This window comes from Fukomys damarensis, unplaced genomic scaffold, assembly GCF_012274545.1.
Source record: "Fukomys damarensis isolate Sample0158 unplaced genomic scaffold, DMR_v1.0_HiC HiC_scaffold_17, whole genome shotgun sequence".
In the NCBI taxonomy this organism is placed as follows: Eukaryota; Metazoa; Chordata; class Mammalia; order Rodentia; family Bathyergidae; genus Fukomys; species Fukomys damarensis.
Window position 1 is genome coordinate 6,926,172 of NW_022900929.1, and position 16,123 is coordinate 6,942,294.

Genomic DNA, 16,123 nt, shown 5'->3' on the forward strand with positions numbered 1-16,123 from the left:
TGCATAGCAGCCTAGACCTATTTCAGAGCTTTCTCTTGTTCTGGGCTCCACTCAAAACTAACAGCTTTCCAAGTCACTTGGTAAATGGGCTGCAGTAAAATATCTAGGCAAGGAATGTGTTGCTGCCAAAATCTACAAGGTATAGTGCCTCTTTTTTTGTGGGGGAGCCATATATAACAGCTTATCTTTCACTTTAGACATGTATCTCTACATGCCCCACACCACTGAACTCCTAGAAATTTCACTGATGTAGAAGGACCTTGAATTTTGGTTGGATTTATTTCCCACCCTCTGGCTTGCAAAAGCTTTACTAACAAATCCAGAGTGACTGCTACCTCCTGCTCACTTGGTCCAGTCAATATAATATCATCAATGTAATGGGCCAGTGTGATACCTTGTAGGAGAGAAAGGTGATCAAGAGCCCCACAAACTAAGTTGTGACACAGGGCTGCAGAGTTACTATACCCTGATAGGACAGTGAAGGTGAATGGCTGGCCTTGACAGCTGAAAGCAAATTGTTTCTGAGGGGCCTTATGGAGAGGTATGAAGAAGGCATTTTCCCAATCAACAGCTGTACACCAAGTACCAGGAAATGTGTTAATCAGTACAAGCAAGGAAAACCACATCTGGTACAGCAGCTGCAACTGGAGTCACCACTTGATTCAGTTTACAATAAACTACCATCATTCTCCTGCACCAATCTGTCTTCTGCACAGGATAAATGGGAGAATTAAACAAGAGATGTGGTGGGAACCACCACCCCTGCATCCTCCAAGTCCTTGGTAATGGCACTAATCTCTGCAATCCTTCCAGGGATGTAATAATCTTTTTGGCTTACTATTTTACTAGGCAAAGACAAATGGCTTCCATTTGGCCTTTCCAACCGTAAGAGTCCCGGCAACACAGATTAAGGAACCAATGTGAGGATTCTTACTAGTATTAAGTGTATCTGTTCCAAATATGCATTCCGGAACAGGGGAAAAGTCTACAGGATGGATTCAAGGAATTACTGGAGCTACTATGAGTTGGGCCTTTGCTAAAACTCCATTGATCATCTGATCTCCACAGGCCCCTACTCTTATTGGAGGGCACAATGACATTTTGGATTCCCTGGAATCAGTGTTAGATCAGAACCAGTGTCCAGTAAACTTCAAAATGTCTGATATTTCACTTCTTCCAATGTACAATTATTCTGGAAAAAGGCCTCAGGTCCCTGGGGAAGGATAGGAGAAAAACTGACCGTATAAATTTCTGCTGGTACACCAACGCCCTTTCCTCAAGGAGACCTGGCCTCTCCTTCATTCAAGGGGTTCTGGGTCTGTAAACTGGCTCAAATCCGGAAACTGGGTTAGAGGCCATGATTCCCTGTTACTACAATTTGACGTAGGTTTCTGTTCATTTGCCTTTACTTTTTTTTTTTTTAATTATATAAATCTAGTAAAAACTCTGTAGGCTTCCTGTCTATCTCCCTTTTGGAAAGTGTGGCTAACCAACCTAAGCCACAGGTCTGCACATGTCAGACCATTCTGATCATTGTTCTGCTTCTGCCGTCCATTACAGTAAGTACCTGTACCTTCCTTGCCTTTGGCTATTTAGTGCTGCCATCTGACCCTTAACACTACACTCCTGGATCCAATCAAACCTGTTGCCCTTAAGTTTCCCAACTAAGTAACCACTGTAAAGTCTGGCATACAGAGAACAATGACAGAGCTCTTCAAGGATGCCAGTGCGCCCCTCACAAAATCTGTTTCTCAAGGTGTTGGTGAAGGGTACATCTTTCTGTATCATCCCAGTGTAGAGGAACAGGGTTGATATGACAAATCCAATCCAGCATTCATATTTCCCTAAGCCTCTGAATGCCCTCATCAATAGTAAACCATGGAATATGAGACATCTCTAACTCTATCACAGTGGGCTGTCATTTGATCCATACTTCTGCCAACCAGCCAAAAACTATTAATACCACTTTTTATTCCATAAGCTGCAACATTAAATTCAGACTCTCTGCTTAACAACCCTATACTGACAAATTCAGCCTAACTCTATGCCAACACTATCCCACACTCATACAATCCATTCCCACACTTGCTCATCAGGGCTCGCCCTATAAGAATTAGAAAGCTCAAGAAGTTCTTTGGGAGGATAGCAAACCTCCTCATGGGTCACACCATGCACCTCACCCTTAGGAGCCTTCTGGGATTCGAGCTTGGTTATAAGCCTAGAGGTAAAAGTGGGTGGTCAGGGTGGGTCCTGAGGAGCGCCAGCATGACCATGCTGAGGATTAGTTTCCTCAGGTGTAGTAGGGGAGGCCAACACCACAGGGGGTTGGGGTGGGGATGCCTCTACCACTGTGGGTAGGTAGGGAAATTTCTTCCCCTGGCAAAATAATCTCATTAGAGCCTAGGAGATAAACATCCTCAGCCTTCCTAAACATCTCTATCCCAGTTTATAGGATCCCACTCTCTGGGTGGGTGCCCTCACCTTGACTTCCAATACTTTTGGTGGCTGAGCACTAAACTTCTACTGCATTTCAGCCAATCAAATTATGAGGGCCTGTGTTTGGGTTTCTGCAATCTCAGTCCTGTGGCTAAAGGAGAGGAGATTCTCTTTCAGGACACACATATAAACTTTTAAATTTTTTATGTGTGTCTGGAGCTGGGAATTATCTCGGAGCTCCTCATTTTTCTTTATTAATTTGTCCTCAAAGATTAGATTTATGATGGCTGTTTTGAGCTGTTTTTCTCAACTAATTTGTCCAGAGATGCCAAGGTCAACCAGCTAACATCATTATCATTCCCACTCTGCCAAAAAAACTGAAAAGTTTCATAAATGAACTAGCTGAATTCCTTACATCTCACAAGTGGTAAATTAGGATAATCAAATGGATCTACACCATGTTATTACTTTAAACAGTTCATACCAAGGACTACTAGTATTTCCTACAACATCAAAAAGACAGACCATCACATCATTAGGGTCTCATCAAATTAGAAAGCCAGCTCCAGGAAATCACTAAAGCCATTAAAGAATTTCATTGACTTTCAGTACCAAAATCTGTAGCAGTCAGGGCTTACCAGAGAAAGAGATTTAATGCAATATATAAAAATATACAAGGATTTACAAGATTGGCTTAAAATGGCGACCCCACAGTCAGATGTGGAAGAGTGCAAAAGACTGTCTGCATGCTGAAGAAAAAGGACAAGTAGAGCACACTACATTTGCAGTGTACTCCTCTGAACTTTTAGAAGACAGTTTTGAGTCCAACAGAAATGGTGTAGACACAGAGATCTATTAAGTCTGTTTTGTAACAAGACAAGGAATATATGGACACTGAAACTTTTTCCCAAGACAAGAGACTTACGTTTCAGATTCCTATCCCTGGAATAAATCCTTGAGGAAGGCCTGTGAGTAGCAGGGGGGGCAGTAAGCACATCTGTGCGCTCCGAGAGCATGCTGCAGTCTCTGCAGGTGTACCCATTACGGGCTGCTGCGTCTGCTGCCAGGTCTCCATTTCCCTGAGTGGCAGCTTTATTTCCACCTGAAGTTTCCAAAAAGTAGACAGAATCTATTTATCACAATCTGCAGATACCTAACTACAACTTCTATTCTGAAAAGTGTGCAGGAAAAAAGACTCAAGTAATTACCTTTAAGATCGCCATCATCATCAAGACCTGAAAAACATACATATTTTTGCTACTGAACAAGAACAGACCCCACCCCACACCCCTACAAGAGTAAAGGTTGCCATGGTGATATATCAGCAACTAGATACAGGATGTTTTATTCACTAAGGAGCCAGCAGCTGATGCAGAACTCTGTAGACCTCACCTGCTGACTCGAAGTGGAGGCTGCCTTGGCAGAACCCATGCTCAACAACATGTACTCTGATCCCAAAAGGAAAGCAGGAGGCGTAGAGAACCAGACATCCAGGACACTCTCAGTACCCATGTCCAAGGTGGAGCCGCCTAACTAGTAGCAGTGCTCCCAAAGGAGCACATAGGATTTCTAGAGTATACTGGGTCTTCAACTCCCTCAGAAAGGCCAATCAGAACATAAATGGACTCAGCAAGAAACTCTGTGCTCCTTATCTTTAATGGTTTTTTGTTTTGTTTTGTTTTGTTTTTGGTACCAGGGATGGTACTTGGATCCTTACGCTTTCAAGGCAGGCGGCGGAACCACTAAGCTAAATCCCTGGCCTTATGCTCCTTATCAAAGGTACGTCCCCTGTTCTGCTTTAGGATGCCAGGTGCCTACAGAGATATGCATCACACTACTGTGGCCTTTGGTCAGGACACAGTCACCTTACCTTGCTTCTCAGTCAACTCCCCACACCATTCTTTCTCATGACTTGGAAAAATACTCTGGCTGCCATGCTACTTAGAGCTTTCTAGAAACACAGTGGTAAATTTATATATTGCCTTTATTTAAATATTCTACAAAAAGGGCTGGGGATTTAGCTCAGTGGTGCCACTGCCTGCTTCATTAAGCACAAGGACCCAAGTTCGATCCCCAGTACCAAATAAATAAATAAGTAAATAACTATTCTACAAAAGCAATGCAAGTGAGGTGCTACATGCCTGTAACGCCAGCTACTTAGGAGGCTGAGGCAAGAGGACCCCATGTTTAAGGCCAGCTTGGGCAATTTAGCAAAACACTGTCTCAAAAGAAAGAATTTTTAAAATGTAGGTCAGTGATAGAATGCTCACCTAGTACACTCAAGGCTCTGGGTTCAATACCTCGTACTGGAAAAAATATATTTAAAAAAATACCACCAGGGCCGGGGATTTATCTCAGCCGTTTGGTGGCCTGCCTTGCAAGCGCAAAGACCCGAGTTCAATCCCTGGTACCAAAAAAAAAAAAAAAAAAACAAAAACCACCAGATCACTGCCTGATCACGCCATCTTCCACATCATAATGGGCAGTTTCACCTTAGGTAGGCAGGGCAGCACCCAACATGTTCCTTCCTGAGTGCGATGAGAACCTGACCTCCCTCTCTGATGTTACTTGAATTGAAATATAATAAACCAGCCCCAGCCACACCCTGCCTCCTTTCCAGAACAATCACAGGAAAACCTAGGCCAGGGCCAAGCTATCCAAGCATCTCCCAGTGACTCACCCCAGAAGTGGTCCACTTTGGTCTGCTCACGAATCAGAGACTCATCCAGCACTGGAGGCCGCAGAGGCACAGTGTCCTGCAGGTTGCCAGAGCTGTCCTGGCTGACACTGGAGGATGTGGCCTTCCCTGACAGATGGTTGACGCTGAAGAAGGCCTGCTTGCTCGCATTTCTGCGTTGTTTTACTGTTCTGGAGAGAGGGAGTAAGAAACACATTTACATACCTTTTCCAGTCAATACAAAATGACTGGATTTTACCAGCACAAAATCTGTGGCGAAGCATAAATGCAGGGTTTTAAAGTAAACCATTTTATAAGACCTTTTCTCCTGTAATAAAATTCCTATTAATCTACAAAATAATTTCTAAGCTGGGGTCCAAGAACTGCCTACAAAATTGTAAACACAAAATAAGTACAGATTAGGGCTGGGGATTTAGCTCAGTGGTTCTGCCACCTGCCTCGCAAGAGCAAGGACCCAAGTTCAATCCCCGGTACCAAAACAAAAAAAAAAAGTACAGATTATTTTGTGGTCAGTGTCCTGAAAGTGCTTCAAACATAAAATAACCAGAATTTAAAAATGACCTAAAAATTTCTTTAAAATTCTGATTTATAAATTTTACTCCTGTGCTTTTCTGAAATTGGTGGTGGGAAAAGCAGTGACAAACTCACCAACTGGGCAGCCATATCCCTGGTCTGTCACCTAGGATGGACCTCAGGATCTCTGTTTACTCAGCATAACTGGGTGGGTCTGACATTGAGCATATTGGAGCCAATATGCAGCTCTGTCATGAAACTACTGCACGTGAGGCTCACAAAGTGAGGAATCTAATTTTTTAGGTAACAAACTCTCAGGTGACCAGCTGGAAGCATGATTACAGGTCTAGGTGCCAGCCACCCCACTATCCCTACTCCAAAGAGCCACCTTAGCACAGTAAAGGTGTCACTTTCATTTCTTGTCTCACCATGTAGCCAAAAGAACTGTAAACTCTGCTTGTTCTTGGCACAGGAGAGGTACCAAGTGTACCTCTGGGACTCCAGAGCCCCGAGAGTAAATGCACTTGATGGTGGCACATGGGTGAGTACTTAAACTGCAAGTGTGCCCGCTCACTCATGTATCCTGACAGATACAAGTCAATGACAGAGGCTGTCTGCTGCAGGCGAAGCCCTGGCGACACTCCTCCCCCTTGACATTTAGAAGGTGTTCATTACAAGGACAAAATGGCCCCTGAGCATATCCGTATCACTGGGGGTCAAGCAGCTCTCCAGAGCTTTGGTGTACCACCTGCACTCTTCAGAAGCTCAACACCAGGCACCCTCACAGGTTCCAGACTCAGTTTGACTTTATTCACACCAAAGCTATGACTTTACAGGGTGGTTCTGTGCATGTGTGCACACACATATATATATATATATATGCTTAAGCTCAAGCAGGGGAACATGGTCTCAGACTAAACAAGCTTCCAAGACTGGTTTTAATCTGCACTGGAAGCCATGAAGACAAAGCTAAGTGGTACTCACCTGGTCACTCTGTCCTTGAGGGAGGCCGTGCTGCTGGCACAGGAGTGTGCATCTGTAGCCTGGCTGTCCCCAGAGCCATATGCTGCTGTGACTAGGCGCAAGCTACGACGGGACATCCTTGGAGAATCAAATACAGGGTCCAATCTATGCTCAGTCTCAAAATCCAGAGCATCAGAAGAGTAACTTGAACTAGAAGGAAAAAATGTCAGAGATAAATTAGGTTAACAGCCCAGGTCCGAAACAAATCAAATTAATGAGCAGAATGCATAAATTCTTGTGAATGTGAAGGAGCTACTATTTGTGTGTCACAATTTTCCTATAAAGCAGAAGTGTAAGTGCACAAAAATCAGTAAACAAATACTTCTGTGTGTGCTCTCACCACTCTTACTCATATGTAGACTGACCCCTAAGAACAACTGCCTTAGGAAAGGCTGTCCATAACAATCCCTACTTATGGGGAATTACAGTGACAATATTTAAAAAAAAAAAAAAAAGATAAGAGTACACATAACTAGCAGATTCTACCCCTGACAAAGCAGGTAATAAAAAGAATAGCTACCGCGTGATGTTTCATCCAACTGGCCAGTACACCAATGAACAAGTGTTATGGCTTGTATCTAGATATCCCCCCAAACGCCGTGTTATATCTGGGGCTTTTTGGAGATGATAAGATCTAGAGTTGTGCTGCTGGGATTGATTCTCAGTGTGATGCTAGGATTACAGGTGTGAGTGCCGCCCACCCTAAGGGATGGTAGCCCGGGTAAGTCATACAGAACAGAAAAAGCTGCTGTGTTCATTTCTTATCACTTGCTGCTTGCTGCCTTCTGCCTGCCCTGCTCTGGACTGTTTCTCTTCTGCAATGTGCCTCTTCCATGCCACCCTGCCTTACAGCCAGCCAACTATGAACTGAAACTTCTACAAACTGTGAGCTAAATAAACCTTTCCTCCTTTAACTTTGCGTGTCGGGTATTCTATGAGAAAAGTAACTAAGACAACAAGTCAATGTGAGAAAAAGGAAACCCAAGCTCCAGAAGCAGGAACACAGCACCCAAGCTAGACACAGGCAAGACTACTGTGAGTCCGCACGTAATAAAGAAAGTCACTTCTTAACTCCAGCACCAAGCAGGAGGATCACAATTTGAGCTTAGCCTAGGGAATTTAGCAAGACCTGGTCTTAAAATATAAAAATACAAAAGGGCCATGAGTGTAACTCAGTAAAAAGGTTTGGGTTCAATCCCCCAAACTGCACCCCCCACCCCCGCAAAATGTCAGTTCCAATGCCTTCCACATAATTGTTAAATCAATGCAACTACATAAAAGATGCATCATTCTGCGTGGGTGGTAAATAAAAAATCATTGACGGAAGGAACACCCACTCTCTCTAGGGGATGAGCAGGCATTGCACATGCTGTTTGCCTGGCCTTCAAAGCTGCCCTGGCACTGCCATCAGCCCTGGTTTTCAAGACATGAATCACAGTAACCCCAGGGAAGACACTGCACATGCTGACATGGGGGGAAGGGAGGTGATGGGGCAAGGTTCTCTCAGAGAAAAGGGAAGACACAACAGGCTGGCCGAGCACCTGCTGACATGAGAGAAATGGCACACAATGCTGCTGGAACCTGCGGAGGAGGAAATGGGAAAAAGTCAGGGCCTAGCTGCCAAGGGTCCTGCTAGAGAAGTGTGCATGTATGTGTTAAGTATGTATATGTGTATGTGCAATTTCCAGGGACTTGTGGTCGCTCCACAGTGAGGTGGCATGCCCACTAGGTGGGACAATCTGACAACATGCCCATGAGGTCATGGAATCAGCTCACATTGGCAGACAGAGCTGAAATCTAGAAATTAACAGTGATCAGGAGCATCTGCATTAAGTGAAGTAAAAAATGTTAGTGATCAGGAGCATCTGCATTAAGTGAAGGCTAAAGAATGCATCTGCAAAAAAAAAAAAAAAGAAAGAAAGAAAGAAAGAAAGCATTTGTGCTGGGCATGGCAGTGCATGATCATGATCCCTGCACTCAGGAGGCTGTGGCAAGTGATCAGGAGGATCACTCTAAGTTCAAGGACTAGTCTGAACTGGGGCCAGGGATTTAGCTCAGTGGTGCTGCTGCCTGCCTCTCAAGGAAAAGGTCCCGAGTTTGATCCCTGGTACCAATAAATAAATACATACATACATACATACATACATACTAGTCTGAACTACTAGATAGATACACAGTGAGTATGACTGGGAGTATGTTTCTTAATCAGGTTTTCATTTTAATCAGAAAGCAGGTGGCCTTTTTTAGGTAACACCTACCCAGGTGAAGGCCTGGATAGAACAGGAAGGCAGACTCTCTTCCAAGCAGGGAGGAGACCTCTTGCCTGAAAGCCTGTGAGTTAGGACATGGGCTCTGCCTGGGCCATGAGCCCAGTGCTGCCAACTGAAACTGCAATGTACCATTGGCTCTCCTGGGCTGCAGCTGCTGACTCAGCTGTGCATCTTGGGACCTGCCAATTTCTTCCATGTGGTCTCTACACACTAATGCACACTCTTCTGGGGAACCCTGGTCCACACCCCTCCTTGCTGTACACTGGAAAGGAAATTCAACCCCAGCCTGCATCTCTCCCTCTTCCCCCTCTCCAGGACCCTTCTTCCTTTGAGGTCCCTACTTCAGGACCTCTCTTCCCCACCTTCCGTTCTCTATTAGCTCCTTATCAGCAGCATCTACACAGACCCTTGCTTGGCCACACACTGTGCCCTATCCCCTGGAAAACAGAAAAAGCCACTTGCCCCCTGCTCTCAGCTGCCTGCTCAGCTCTTCCATCAGGTTCTGGGCTCTCGGCCACTCCACTAACTCAAAGCAGGTATTTGTCCTTTGCCTGGAGTAGCCTTTAGCTCCCAGGGAGACCCTGGTGCATTCACCCAACAACATTCTCATTCTGAGGGTAGCTCAGCTGCCATTGGATGCCAAAAGAGCCAGAGACTGCCTCCCCGCTAGACTAGTCGCTGAATGGAGTGGGCAGCAAGGGACACCAACATCTGCAATACTTACAATGGAGGGAAGCTGATGGGGACTTGGCAACTGATGGGACAAGCTGACAAAAATGGGCAACCCCAACACCACAAAACAGATGACAGATACAAGGAGCCTCCTCAAGTCTTAGGGGATGCTATATGCCACTGCACAGAGAGATGCCAATAAAGAAAGAGGCAAATAAAAGATAGCCAACTTTCAGATCTAACACCATTTCACAGGAAATACAGGTCAGGACTCAAGAAAAAAAATCAATTGGGTGGCACAGGACTGCAATCCCAGCACTCTGGGAGGCTAAGGCAGGAGGATTTCAGGATCAAAGGCAACCTGGGCAACTTAATGACTTAGCAAGACTCTGCCTTAAAATAAAAAATAAAGTTTTAAAAAACGGTTGGGTCTTAGCTCAGTGCAAAGGCCTTTGGTCTTGTCCTTCGTACAAAAACAATACAAGGACCATGACTGCATTGGGTTGCTTTAAAAAATTGATTGTAAAAACTAAAGTCAATCATCTGGGAGAAACTGGAATACCAGTGAAATATGAGGTGTTAAGGACCAATTACTGGGGTTGGAGAGGTGTGGTACACACACCTGTAATCTTAGCACTCAGGAGGCTGAAGCAGAAGGATCACTGTGAGTTTGAGGTCACTCTGGGCTACATAGTGAGCTTTGCTAACCTAAACTACATAGTGAAACTTTGTCTCAAAAAACAAAAACAAAATAAATAAAATTACTGTACTGGGGGTTTGGTGTGATACTGGTATTTAGGTTGGTTACAACCATAGAGAATGGATGAAGCCTTGGGCAAACATGCTTCTTGCTACACTTTGAATTTTACATTGTGAGACATTTTCCACAAGAGAAAACAAAATTAATCAAACAGAGCAACGAGGATGGTAAAAAATCAGGTGTTTACTGAAATTGCCAAGAACTAGGACAAGAGCAGTGCTGGAACCTGAGATGAGGTGCTACTAGAAGACAGTGTAGATGTGACCCCTCCACCTCTAGGTGAGGAAGGAACTGCGCCTGGTGACCAGGCTCCCACCCAGTGAGCAGACAAGGGGCTTCCAGAGCAGAGGCTGGCAATATGAAAAGCTGAGAACAGAAGGACAGACAGCCAGTGAGGATGTGATGCTGGTGGCACACATAGGTTCCTGTGCCATGGGTACTCTGGTACTCTGGCTCACTGCCAGGTCTGCCAGCTCCTGCCTACCATCTTTCTACTCTTCTGTCTGGCCCTGCTGTCCCTTGACTTGTGGCCATCTTACCTACTCTGGGGGCCTGTCACTAAATGCCAGCAGTGACTGCTGGCCTGGCTCACCATCTATCCTGACCACTGAGTCTTCTTCTGTTGGTCGACTTTTTCCAGCCTTCTCTAAGCTCCAATCCCAGTAGCCCCTATACTCATCTGCCCACTTCCTCTCCTGAACCTTGGTTACATGGCTGTCATTCCCTCTCTAGCCCTGACCTTGCACAGCCTATTCTAGGCCACCACTAGTCTCACAGTGCTGTGTACATAGGACATAGTTCTGGGATGAAATGCAGGTTCCTGGACTTAAACTCTTCATGCTTCCCACTTCCCTTAAAATTTAAATTTCCACCACAGCTTAGGATACCATGCCCGTTCAACTCCTGCCCATCTGATTTATACAAAGCTGACTGAGAAAAAGCTATGATTTCAACAAAATTATTGAGTGTAACTTTCCCATTATACCAACTAGCCATAAACATTTTTTAAACTATACTTAAAATGAGTTATAAAAGCTAAAAATAAATTACCAAGAATAACTGTTTCTAAGCTCCACAGCAGGAACAGGGAGCAACTTCACTTGAGCTGGCCAATCACTCTGTTCTGATACTCCAGAGCTCCTCTCAGAGACAAAGCGTGTCTCTGGGCAGAGGCGACGGCAGAGGCCTGGAATCATGAATAGAAGCTCAACTGTCAAATACGAGATCTGAACAAAGACTGCTAATAAGTATTAAAAAAACACTGAGGCCATACTCTTAAGGGAAATAAATAGGACACACACGTGTAAATACCAACACTTTCTCTGGAGTGAGGAACTGAAAGTATAAATAAGGATCAAAATGTGTGATAATGCGAAATAGGAAGAAAAGGTCCAAAGGGGAAGGTGAAGGGGGAAGGTGAGGGGAAAGGAATAAATTCGAGAGAAGGAAAAAACGGAAACAAAGTCATTGTAAATAGGGAGTGGGGACGGGTTGAAGGAGGACAGAGGAAAGGAAAAATAAGAAGATATATCACGTAAAAGTACAAATTTCCAATGATGTCATCATATTGCATACCTAAAATGTACCAATAAAGTTAATGAATTTTAAAAAACTCTAATTTTCTTAAGGTTCCTTTACATTTGCACCCTTGAGAAGATAAACCACTGACAGATGATACCAGCACGTTCTCCATGTGCCTTTAGGCATCTTGCCACTGTGCCTGGCTTTTTCTACCTGCAGTCAGATCCCTACCAACCTAGCAAGAGAGCTTCCTTTGGCACTGTACATATGGAGTTTCATGTTAGCCATCCTTTCTATTTGACATGGCAGCTCAGCAACTCTTAAAGACTCAAATGGTAAATTTTAGGATATCAGACCATGAATAAAAACAAAAAACGGCACCTGACCAAAGTCATGCTCTTGAAACTGTAGTCTTTCAAAATATTCTTTCAGGTTTTTTTTGTGAACTCAGAAACATCAAGTCATCTGTATAAATCACAAAACACTAGCCCAACCACAGACTTGTGGTGGGGCTCAAGCAGCAAGTCATTTGCAATTACATCTATGTCACTAGATGAGTTGACACAGAAATATGTGGCCTTCAGAGCAGCCACACAGCCTCTGTGCAGGTTCAGTAGTGCTGCAGAGTCTTAATGCAATATAAAGGCTGAGATTTTTTCATTTTCAAGACAGAACACAGTTCTGAAACCCCTGCAGGTCCACACACAGGAGGAATGTTTGGCCTTAAGGCCAGGCCCTGGGCAGGCACAGTACCCACCTGAGAACTCACCTGAGTGCATAGGTGTAGCCAGTGTTCTCTGGCACACATTGGGGTGGGGTATACGTGTGCAGTCGAGAAAAGTCCATGTTCACTGTCTCAGCATACTAAAGAAGGAGGAAAGAACCAGACTATTAAAGGGTTATTAAAATTTTAATGACACAAAGCCAGCAGTCATCTTTGATTTTTGTTTTTAATAAAGGAGACAAGCTTTCTGAGCTACAGTTCCACTTTGTCACATCAAGTCTCCCAAACGCACCCAAAGAGAGAGTAACAGAAGAAATCTCTAAGACTTACAAACACTGAGTACTTCAAAGAAATACTGAAGTAATTCAGAAACCTTTTCCAAATGTATTTTTAAATTCCTGACAGTGACAAAATGTTCTCAATCTTTGGGAATAAAGCTTTATTGTTATCAACTAAAAGAGAACTAATCAATTGTTATTTCATAGTTGAAAGCAGTATTTTAATACTTTACTAAGCAGCTAGGATTTCTCACAAGCACCTCAGAATCAGAAAACAAATTATGGGATGGATAATTTTTTAAAAGCGTAGGGCATTGTTTATACTTTTTCTCAAGAAAACACAGATTACTTATTAAATCAAAAAGTGGCAGCCACGCCAAACTGAGCTCAGAATTCAGAGAAGCTGCAGACTGGAGCTATCACAGGAAGATGGAACTGAGTTCAAATAAGCAGGAGATTAAGGAGCAAAATTCAAGTCAGCAGGAAGTACACAGAGTATTGTAGGCTGAACAAATGGGGTTCTAACCTCACAGCCAGAACCAGCCTGAACTTTACTGGAATTAAAGATTCAGGATTCCTGGGATTATCCACTACTCTGCTGTAAATCTATGGCTGGTTTATGGGATTAATCAACATTGATCTGGACTCTGTCTTCCCACTCTGTCAGCCAGTGACAACAGAGACATGCCTTGAAGTGAATTTTTTATTTTCTTATTTTCTTTTTGTTTTGTTTTCTTGATTGTTATATTTATGAGTGAACATTATTTCTAGTTTTGTTGTTATTGTTCTGTTCTTGTATTTATTTCTTCTTTCTCTTTTCCTTGTCTTCACCAGTTTCACAAAGTTTGCTCAATCTTCCTTTGTCCTCCAGCCTTGCTTCTAATCTCTTCCTCCTCTTCTATTTCTCTCCCCAACCCCTTTTAATTTTCTCTTCTGAGGGTAAAATCGCCCTACTGAAGGCATATTTACTGTGTACAATTTTGTTTTAGATTTTTTATATAACCACAAATCTAGTTCATAGGGTTAAGGAGGCAAATTACTAGTTAGCACAGTTTGTCATTTTCCAGGATGCGTTTGATGCTATTGCTATTACTGATTGTATTACATAATTGCCAGTATTTCTCTCTAGTATGCCAAGACTGAGACTACCTAAGGGTCATAAACAATACTATAGGCCAATACCAAAGAACCAGGGGCTAGGCCAAATAAGCAGCAACTTCTCATTCCCAATATATTAAAGAGATAGGATCTTGCAACAGGCTTAAAACCCAAAAGCTAGCTACATCTGGAAGACATTAAGGAGAAGCAGTCATTTCCTAAGGGTTCCTAATACTAGCAATAAAGCTACTTGTCATAAACAATTTATAAGTATCAACCCAGAAACTTTAAAAAAGAAAAAGAAAAAGAAAACGAGAAGATACTTAAGCAAGATGCAACCCCAAATTTCCAGCTCACTAAACGCAAACCAAGAGGACAATAAGGTGGAACAATTTGAAATTCACCCACCCAGACTCTCTAAAAAAGTAACAGAAGTAACAGATCAGATGAATGAGACTCTAGAAAAAAATCAAATCAGAAATAATTTCTCAGATAACTACAGAGATGGTGACCATAATGAAAAATTTGGTTAGTGACTCTAGAGCAGATACAGATTAAAAAAAAAAAGGAAACCACGATTGCCCAACATAGGAAAGAAATGGAATCCATGAAACAGATTGAAACATATATCTAGGAGATTAAAAATGCCACTGAAAGTATATGCAATAGAACGAGCCAATGTGAGGGCAGAATATCAGATCTAGAAGAGGGGATTAGAGTTAGTGACCATGAAAAATTTCTTAAAAATAGAAAGGACCACAAAAAAATCAATCCAGCTGCCAGATGGTATAAAGAATAACATAAAATTGATTTGATTAGATAAAAAGGCAGGAGATAGTGCAAATGACATAAAACAATCTGTTCACAGAAGTAATGACAGAAAACTTCTCAAGCATGGAAAAAAATGACATATTAGTAAGAGAAGCATACACAACTCCAATTAGCCATAATAAATAATAATAAATAGTCAAGATTTCAGAAATTCAACACAAGAACAGAATATTAGCCAGGGATTTAGCTCAGTGGTTCTGCTGCTCATCTTGCAAGCGCAAGGACCTGAGTTCGATTGAAAAAAAAAAAAAAAAAAAAAAAAAAAAAAAAAAAACCCAGAATATTAAAAACTGTTAATGGGGGGGGACTGTTAAGGGCACAGAATCAAATCACCAAGCCCATCAGAATCACAGCAGAATTCTCAACACAAACTTCACAAGTCAAGAAGAGCTTAGAGGGAAATATTTCAAGCCCTAAAAGAAAACAACCCAGACTGAAGTATTCCACAAAATTAAGGGGAAATAAGATACTTCTTCCATGACAAAGAACACCTAAAAAAACTCATGACCACTAAACCAGCACTCTGAAATGTTCTAAAGGACATTCTCCAAAGAGATAACAAAAACTGTAACTCCATGAACCCCAACAGAATGAATTCACCAGGCAAGACAAGGAATTAAACATAAGGCAAAAAAAAGACAACCAGCCACAGGAAAATAACAAGACAAGGATAACTGAATACCTATCAGTTATAACCATCATATTAAATGGTCTTAATTCACCAATCAAAAGAAACAGACTGGCAGAATGGATCAAGACACAAGATCAAAAAAAAAAAAAGGAAACAAGACCCAACAATATGCTTCACACAAGAAACACATTTAATTAAAAAAGAAATACATAGACTCAGTGTCAAAGGATGGAAAACAATACTCCATGTGATAGGAACCCCAAAAAAAGCAAGGGTAGCTATTCTATTTCCAGACAAAGTGGATTTCAAGCCAAGACTGATTGAGAGACAAAGAAGGTCTCTACATCCTTGTAAAGGGAACAAAGAGAAAAAGACAACCATTGTAAATATATATGCACCAAATACCAGTTTATCCAAGTACATAAAGCATATTATTAACAGACATGAAAAATCAAGTAAATAGCAATACAATTGTAATGGGGGACCTCAATACTCTACTGTAACAAATAGATCAACTGGGGGGAAAAAGCCAACAAAGAACTATCATAACTGAACCAAAGTTTTGAACAAAGGGACTTAGTAGATGTCTGCCCAGTGTTCTGCCCCACAACATCAGAATATACATTCTTCTCAGCTGCATATGGGATGTTCTCCAAAACAGACCACAT

General features: G+C 42.5%; 1 protein-coding gene across 14 annotated transcripts in view; it reads right to left on the bottom strand.

Moving 5' to 3' along the window:
• The window catches only part of Sun1 (Sad1 and UNC84 domain containing 1), a 53,290-nt gene that overhangs the window by 22,991 nt on the left and 14,176 nt on the right, over positions 1-16,123 (bottom strand). For 6 of the 14 annotated variants that reach the window (XM_033764829.1, XM_033764827.1, XM_010635497.2 and 3 more), the window contains exons 1-6: positions 12,663-12,735; positions 11,423-11,558; positions 6,632-6,820; positions 5,117-5,304; positions 3,645-3,671; positions 3,362-3,538 (exon numbers count right to left, since the gene is read on the bottom strand). In XM_033764829.1, the coding sequence (XP_033620720.1) occupies positions 3,362-3,538; positions 3,645-3,671; positions 5,117-5,304; positions 6,632-6,820; positions 11,423-11,558; positions 12,663-12,672 (727 nt within the window). In that variant the 5' untranslated portion in view covers positions 12,673-12,735. Of the gene's footprint in view, positions 1-3,361; positions 3,539-3,644; positions 3,672-5,116; positions 5,305-6,631; positions 6,821-11,422; positions 11,559-12,662; positions 12,761-16,123 lie in introns of those variants that run through there. The other 8 variants (XM_019209274.2, XM_033764825.1, XM_033764826.1 and 5 more) reach the window with 2 other exon arrangements.